The 8,985-nt window shown below is 41.2% G+C and overlaps 1 protein-coding gene across 1 annotated transcript; it reads right to left on the bottom strand.

Annotated features, from left to right (window-relative positions):
• Positions 1-4,946: 4,946 nt before the first annotated feature.
• LOC308382501 (piggyBac transposable element-derived protein 4-like) lies at positions 4,947-6,287 on the bottom strand (the record flags this gene model as incomplete). Its single annotated transcript, XM_080860908.1, has 1 exon — positions 4,947-6,287. The coding sequence occupies one exon, from the start codon at positions 6,285-6,287 to the stop codon at positions 4,947-4,949; it is 1,341 nt and encodes a 446-aa protein (XP_080717034.1).
• Positions 6,288-8,985: the final 2,698 nt, after the last annotated feature.

Here is an 8,985-nt window from a genome sequence, read left to right as displayed (position 1 = left end):
GTTTATAGTACATTTTGTCTACAGTTACAATGTACATTTTCTAGATGATCATAAACAACAGTTCACTTTTCTTAACTTACTTGTATTTGGAAATAAATACCAGAACTAACGTCAGTTAGCTAAGGTTAAAATGATTTAGCTAACCTGTAGGCTACTGTTCGTCCCGTGGGGGATTTATTTTAAGATAATGACCACCGGACTGTACAACTTCTTAACAGTTCTACAGTAAAGTACTGCAGTTCTTTTTCAAAAAACAGTAATTTCACAAAACGTTTCTATTAGCCATTTCTGATATTCAGCAACTACTTTAGATAGCTTCGTTTATTGTTTCCATGGTAACATGAGCCGTCTCAGAATAATTCGCCTTTCTGTTCATTTCTGATATACATTATGGCGATTATAGCCTTACTATTTATTTTTTTGCTTGGCCGTTTTTTTGCCACCCCAATTCCGGTGCCTGTAGGAAGGGCCGGCCCTGTATATTAGAGAGGGACATAAACAGTCTAATACCTCTAAATCAAACGATAGCGTATTCACAATAACTCAAAATGTTGAGTATTGTATCTCTTAACTGTAGCAGGTTGCTGCTAACGCTTAGACAAAAAAAATCCATTGAGTTAGTAGTGGGGATATCCAAATCAATATAAACAAATATTAACCAAGTTGAAAGTGTCCCATTGTCGGTTTTTGTTATTTTAATGGAAACTTTATAAAATGAGCAATGTGAATGAATAAAATGGTGCGAGATCAATGTCGATCTCCTAGCTAATCATCAACAAACTTTAGGTTCAAGGCTAACAGACTGATGTTTCCAATGCTGTTTGTCTGTTGCAAAGCAACATCCACACAAAGGGGGACTATTTTCTCTAGGCTACTGAAATGCGATACATGTTTGGTGGCTACAACTTTTTTGTGCTGAAAGGCAGCTTACTATTTTATAATTTCATTTGACTTAATATTTATAATGTCGCTGGCAACCGAGTTATAAAAGCAATAAGGTACTCGAGACAGTACTGCCTCTCGAACCTTATTGCTTAAATAAGGCGCCCTGTCGTTTATTGAGAAAATTAAAGACTTTTAAGTGCGCTTTATGGTCCGGAAAATACGGTACTAAAAGTCCTCCTAAGATATCCTAGTTGAGGAAATATGTTCTCATCAATCTGAGATGTGTGCTAATAATTAGGGATGAGAACCTTTAAGATTTTAACGATTCCGGTTCCTTATCGATTCCTGCTTATCGATTCGATTCCTTATCGATTCTCTTATCGATTCTTATTGGGTAAGGGGTGAAAAAAGAGCACAAACGGATTTTTTACATTAATGTTCTTTTATATAAATATCTAGAATGCTGTACACACCATAAACAGAATGTTTACATAAATAACCAAAAACTTTTATTAAAAAAAACAGACATTCTTGCCACTAAATATAAAACAACAATATTTAAATGCATATGTGGTGAGAGTGTCAACTCTAAAGCTATACATTGACATTGCAGAGCACTGTTGATTGCTATTTCACTCATTCACTCATACACTCATCTATACTGTATCAGATGAGTGTATGAGTGAAATAGCAAACAACCCCTATACAACCCTTCCTCTGCTACCTACTGATCTTTCTTTTCCAGAGCAGATATACCTCAGGAAATGTCTCATAATTGTTGGAATATTACAATACATCCAGGTTTAGTTTAAGTTAGTCCAATCTAAACCCCTCCCTCATTGCACTCTTGAGATAAACTAAATCTGGCAATAAAATGGCACTAACAAAATCGTTGAATTTTCTGATCTGACATGAAGCCCTTGTTATTGAGTGAAGGACTGTATATTTTTTTGTAGGTTGCTTGGTTGTTTGGCTAATCACGAACTATTATGCTTAACGCTTCTAATAGCAATGTAGAACCCACTACAAACACAATAACGTACTGAAACATACTTACTTGTATCATGCACACAATGCCTCACATACGTATTTGAACAAAGATGATTCGCAAACTAGGCATTCAGTATATTTAAAACTTAACTATTGCTGCCACTGAATTGAAAGAGAAACGTATCCATATCTAGGGAGCTGCACGCGTTGCTAGACAACGCCATTATTAACGGAGTCTTTTGCGCTTCATCCCTGACTTAAGGTAAACTCCTCAAAATGTTTTATCATAACGGTGTTACTCGTGTGTTATCAGCAAACTTTCTAGAACCAACAGAGGGGAGGCAAGCACTGCCTCTGCCTCAAGCCAACAGCTGAAAATAGAAGATTCTACAGCTAAGCTAGCCTAAGTTATATGACAATGTCCAACATCGCCCATTCTGTTAAGCAATTAAATGCTAAGTTTAGTTATGGTTAACACGACAACGCAAACGTTTGCTGATAACACACGAGTAACACCGTTATGATAAAACATTTTGAGGAGTTTACCTTGGTAAGTTAGGGATGAAGCGCCGTCGTTAGTTGAGCTGCTGCAGGCATCAAAAACATGACAATCTTGTAATTTAATACCATGTTGTGTGCTCAAGTGCTTATTCATAGTAGATGTACCTCCTCCTTTTGACGAAATACATGTTGTACAGACGTTACAAGTGACCATGTTTGCATTTGTTCGAGTGAAATAAAGCCACACTTTAGATCGCTTCTGTCTAGTTGCCATTTCTGCTGCGGTCTGATTTTGAGAGTTCGCGCATGCGCAAACGGCACAGAGGTCCGTTAACAGACCCGGTTATGAATTTGGCTAACGATTCCAAAGATTCGGCTCATTAGGAACCGGTTCTAAACAAGAACCGGGTTTCGGTTCCCATCCCTACTAATAATGCATGGCAAAAATACACCTCAAAAATGTATTTCTTTCCTTTACTTACCCATGTTTGATCTGCATTTTTTTTTCTTTTTTTCCCCCAGAGGAAGCATGCAAATCACTTACTGCCTACCAATGACAAGCCAAGTGGATCTGGAATCATTGAACAGGATGGACAAGAGACCTTACCTCCTCCCTCCAAACAATCAAAACTAACATTTGGGCAGAGTAGCACATCCCAAAGTACAGTCAGTAGACTTATATTTGAATTTGTTATTGACGATGTTCAGGCTTTCTCCTTGGTTGAGCAGGCCTCTTTCAAAAGGCTTGTAGAGGGAATCAGTGGTGGCAAAACAGTAATGCGCAGGAAGACATTAGTACAGCGTATTGGGAGGGAATTTGCTGCCATGAAAGACATCTTGACTGCAAAACTGCAGAAAGTGACAAATGTGTGCACAACAGCAGACTTGTGGAGTGCACATAACCCAAGTTTTTTTGGCATGACATGCCACTGGATTGAGGAGGAAACCATGGAGAGGAAGTCTGCAGCATTGGCCTGTGCAAGAGTGAAGGGACGTCATACTCTCAATGTCCTTGCTGCAAAAATTAGTGAAATACATGCTGAATACAAAATACAATGCAAAGTAAGGGCCACAGTTACAGACAACGGGAGTAACTTTGTTAAAGCTTTCCGTGAATTTGAATCAACTGAGGAGGCAGTAGTAGATTAATTGGATGATGGAATTAGGTTTGTAGATATAGATACAGTTCTGGAGATGGAGGGAGATGAGGAGCTTCATTTTTCTCTTCCCCCTCATCAAAGATGTGCAGCGCACACACTCAACCTGATTGCCACCAATGGGGTGGATAAAGCAGCATCAACAGGGCCATCCCTGAAAATGTACCGAAGCGCAATGGGAAAGTGTGCTTCCATCTGGAATAAGGCACATCGGTCATCAGCAGCTGCAGAATCGGTGCCAGACATTGCCAATATGAGGGTTTCTGTTCCATGTGTCACAAGATGGAGCTCTGAATATTTGGCCATTTCTAAATTGATAAGACTTACAGAGGCTCAGCTGTGCGACATCTGCGGAAGGCTTGGAGTGCCTAGGTTACACATCCATGAGATTACTTTTCTCAGGGAATATGTATCTGTGTTACAGCCACTTGCTCAATCGATCTTTTACAGGGGGAGAAAAAGTGCTATCTTGGGTTCCTCATTCCAACCATCTTAACCTGTTATACCAGCAGGGCGTTTTTCACAATTTCCGACCCATTTTGCTCTGTTGTCTCTCTCACATTTAAAACTTAAATATCTCTGGTTCTATACATTGCATAATAACCATTCATGGCTTAAATTAAAGAAGACACTTGGGCCATCAACTGCAATTAGTTAAAGTGTTTATTATGTCATTTTAGTTTACATTTCAGAGCAGTAAAAGTAAGAATTGTCAGGGAAAAACACAACAACTTTTTTTTTTTTTTTTTTTGTTCAGTATATAAATGGGTTTTGAATGTCAGAGGAAACCAAAACCTTTACTTCCTGATTCACCAACATCTTGACAGTGTGTGTAAAAAATTTGAGGAAGATAGACAAAAGTTTACAAGTGCTACACATCAGTTTCCACATGGTGTCATTTTAGACGTCTCCAAGTGTCTCCTAACCTCTCCAAAGTCACCAAATACAAAAGTAACTGAATATCCAGCATTCAAACTTTTTTCTTGCCATCTCTACTACAGCAAACCAATTTGAATTCATTTCAATGTAAAAATTTGAATTGTACTGTATTTTCTTGTAAAAATATACATGATTGTCTATGGGCTATCCAAAACCTACCCAAACCTACCCAAATCCACTTAGAAGTACATTATCACATTATCATAAATGTTTTTTGTGGTTTTGAACTTATTTGAAGTGAAGCCTGTCCTGGTGTTTGTTCCAGTGGTCTCAGTCTTTCATAAAATAAAATCAAAATAAAAAAAATGTCAACACCAGAGCCCCGTTAGCCAGAACAATTACAAATGCCTCACATGTAATGTGCTGTTTCCACCTCCTACAACGTGGATGAGGGGTTGGTTTTTAGGAGGCAATGGGAAAAAAATAACTATTTACAAATATGTATAAAAAAACAATACATACAAATATAAAAAATCAGTGTCGGCACTTATGCCAATATCTGAAGCAACACCGCCCTGGGATGATGCACAGGGGCACATCACAAGCCTCACAAAGCCATATTGTGGGATTCTTGCACATTTTGCACCTCCTCCTCCCCTTGGAGGCTTTCAGGTTTGGATCATTGGACAGTTCACAGGCTTCTTTTGGGACGTGGTCTGTGGACGTGGCTGCCCCAACAGCTGCCTCGTTGGATGCCAGCTCCTTCCCAACTTGACCCAGTGCCACACACAGTTCAATCCTGAACTTCTTCTGAGTGAGGGGTTTCTGGTTCTTCATCTCTGCCATCTCTTTGTGGATGAGATAGCTGTTCACCACCGCATTGTCCACAAAGTGTAAAAAGAACTTCATGTACCAGCGCATTGTTTTCCGGGTCACAGTGTAGTACTTGATTAGAGCATCAGAGAGGTCCACTCCCCCCATGCTCTGGTTGTAGTGCTTGACCGGATCAGGCACATGAAACTCCCTTCTGGACCAGGTACCATCTGGGTTGCGGACACGGCGCTGCACACACTGACCACTGTTCGCTTTGTGTATGGATGAACACAATGTAACATCACGTGTGTCTTTCCATTTTACGTACAGCAAGGGGCCCTCACGTATCCAGCGCATGTCCCCTCTGGCAGCCTTCTTGTGCAGCGCATTGTCTGTTGTCCGTGGAAACCCCACACGGTTCTCCCGGATGGTCCCACAGGCCCCAAAGCGCTGCTGGTGTAGATGTGTGAACAGTTTAGTGCTGGTGTAGAAGTTATCTACAAAGACATTGTACCCTGTGCCAAGATAGGGCACCTTGAGCAGGTTGTCAACCGCATCAAATGTAAGTCCATTGCCACTCTGAGACGTCGCCTTTCCCTCATAAATGGTGAAGTCACACGTGTAACCACTCTGGCTGTCGGCCAGGACGAACAGTTTGTAGCCCCACTTTGTGGGCTTGTCCTTCAAGTACTGTTTCATCCCGATCCTTGCCTTTGTGGCTACCATACGCTCATCAACAGCCAAGTTCTTATGTGGGTGGTAGTTTGCCCTGCAGGCCGTGAGGAGGTCATCGTGAAGAGGCTTCAGGCGGAAAAGGCGATCATAACCAGGCTGACCACGGAGCTGGTCATTTACCACATCAGCAGCTGGGTCACTCATGTGTAGATTTGCTGTGATCGCCTCATACCTGTAGCCTGGCATCACACTGCGAGGATAGGGAAACCTGAAAAAGTTTTCCTTCTTCCAAAGGTCCCTTACAGCGGTCACCTTGACCAGGCCGAGATACATTACAATGCACAAGTAGTTGCACATCTCAGATGGAATGACTTCTGTCCATCGCATCTTTGCACCCGCCGCAATCTTTCGGGCAGCATATTTGTTTGTGTTGATACACAGGGTTGAAATGGAATTGTCTGTGAAAAACAGGTCGAATATTTCTTTTGGGGTGTATTTTTGCTGGGAATCCAGCTGTGGTCCAGGCGTCCTCTTAGGGCAGAACGGGAACTGTGGGGGGCACACGTCCTCCTCAGCACCAGCATTCCATCTATTCACCGGTGGGGCAGGTGTGGTGGGGGCCTCTGAAGGAGGTGGCAGTGGTATGTGTGCAACTGCTGTCACTCTCCTTTTGGCCCTTGCAGGAATCTGTGAGGGGCACACATTCTCTTTAGAACCACTAGCATGCCCTCTATCCCCCAGGGGGGCAGGTCTCCTCCTCTTGGAAGGAAGCGGCCATGGTGTGGATGGTGTCCTGGAGGATGGCGCTACTCTCCTTTTGGCCTTCATCTGCCTCCGAGCTGGAGGAGGCATTGACGGTCCTGGGAGGTCAGGTGTGCCTCGTGCAGGGACATCTCTGAAAAAAAATCAATAGGCAAATGTTATAGAAGCAACCCAGTGAAAATAAAACAAGATTACTGAGTAAGCATAACTGAACATCTCCAAAACAACTGTAAAATATCAAAACACAGCATGCAACTAAAAATAAGATATATGCAACATGGTCACTAGATCTTGATAGAATGGGGTGGGGTTAGGTGCTAATTGCTCAGTTGTCTGTGAGACAAAAGATAGTACATATCTAGATGTCTGGGTTACAGTGTCTGATAATACATACTAATGGGGATACTCTAATGCTGGTGGGATGAGAACAGGTGACAAAGGGTGAAGAGGGGGTCGTTGATAGCAGGAAGGGAGCTGGTTTATAGAGTTCCAGACGCTAATTGCTCAGTTGTATGTGAGACAAAAGAGAGAACCTGTAGACGCTGGGTAACAGAGTCTGATAATACATACTAATGAAGATACTCTAAGGTTGATGGGATGAGATCAGAGGACAAAGGGTGAAGAAGGGGGTTTTGATAGCAGGAATGAGGCTGGTTTATCGAGGTGCTAATGGGTCAGGTGCGTGTCCGTAAGGCAAAGATTATAGACGAGTATATTCTCTTCCAGTCATATGAGCATTTCTTACTATGTAAACACCATTAGTTCCTTTATATTACTACTTTTATAACACTATTACTATGCAAACAGCAAACAAATAAGACCAGGAAAACGTCAATATAAAATAACCAATGAGTACGTGATGAAGGCTGCATCCACCCATATAAAATTAGTAGCTCAGTCAGCTTGCTAGCATTCGTGCTTTCTAGGCAGATAATACTTGGTAATTATATTGTGGAAACAAGAGTATATTCTGTCATATCAGTTACATGACCATTCCTATCTATGTGAACAACAGTATTAGTTATATTCTATTACTACTTTTATAACATTATTACTACGTAAACAGCAAACAAATAAGATCAGGAAAACGACAATATAAAATAACCAATGCGTGCGTGATGAAGCCAGCATCCACCCATATAAAATTAGTAGCTCAGTCAGCTTGCTAGCATTCGTGCTTTCTAGGCAGATAATACTTGGCAATTATATCGTGGAAACAAACTTAAATGCATGCTCACAGTAGTAAATGCAGATATGTACTTACATGTCAAGGACACGATCAATGCGTTCATCCCAATCCAACTCATCGAGGGAATCAATGCTGGCGCCGTCTGAATTATCATCTGCCCACTCAAGGCACTCGTCTTCTTCACTGTCTTCAAACATGAACTCCAAGGCCTGTTCTGTGGTGTACTTCTTCATTCTCACAATAGTATAATACAGTCTTAAATAATATAAACTTTTGGACTATAATAACTTTGAGCTGAACTCGGATGAAACTAGCGCTACCGTCTTCGTGTCACTTGACTGTCAGCTGTCGAAAAAAACAGAGCAATGACCTGCGTCATTACTCACTGGCAATAAATCTTGTTTAGTCAGTTACGCATTATCCAATCAGACCTTTAAATTACCTAATGACAGGCAAAGGAGGTACCGTTTTAAACCTGAGAATAAGTACTATTGGATACAATAAGTGTCAATCAGTTTCTAGTAACTTGATAGGAGGAATCGCCATTTTCGTAAAACAATCAGAGATAACAAAGACGGGTAGAGATGCGTAGTACAAATGTAAATTAATGAATAACAAGGAATGAAATACACTGTGGCGAAAAATAACAATACAGTTTCGTAGAGTTCATATATGGCTTTTATTATTAAGGTATTTTTCAGGAAAAAAACATTTGTCTTGGCCGCGAGCAGTTAAGGAAAATTCAAACACGTTGCTAAAAGAGGTGGGGGGAGGTCCGTGTAACGCCAGCGTCTCTTGCTGAATCAACGGGTTAATAACTGATGGACTGGAATGTGAGGGTTTGGTTTGGAGGGTTCGATGTCGTCTCTGATCTGGTTCAGAAATTGAAGTATTGCGTGGCTGGTTAACCTGTATCGTCTAATGATTTGTGGTTCGCTTAACTGAAAAATTGTTATAAGAGTTGAAACAAATATTTCTGTGCGTTGTCTCTGACTATGCCTTCGCCTTGCTCTTATAACTGCTGCCATATCAACGTTTTCAGACTCAGTGGAAATGCGCTTCCTGATTAAGACGTGCTTTTATGAGGCAGAGAATTATCCCGCAAATTAGAGACGCGCGCTTGCAAGGCAGTTT

Source organism: Sprattus sprattus, assembly GCF_963457725.1.
Source record: "Sprattus sprattus genome assembly, contig: scaffold_34, whole genome shotgun sequence".
Lineage (NCBI taxonomy): Eukaryota > Metazoa > Chordata > Actinopteri > Clupeiformes > Clupeidae > Sprattus > Sprattus sprattus.
Note: the sequence above shows the minus strand (reverse complement) of the source record. Positions and strands in the feature narration are given on the sequence as shown.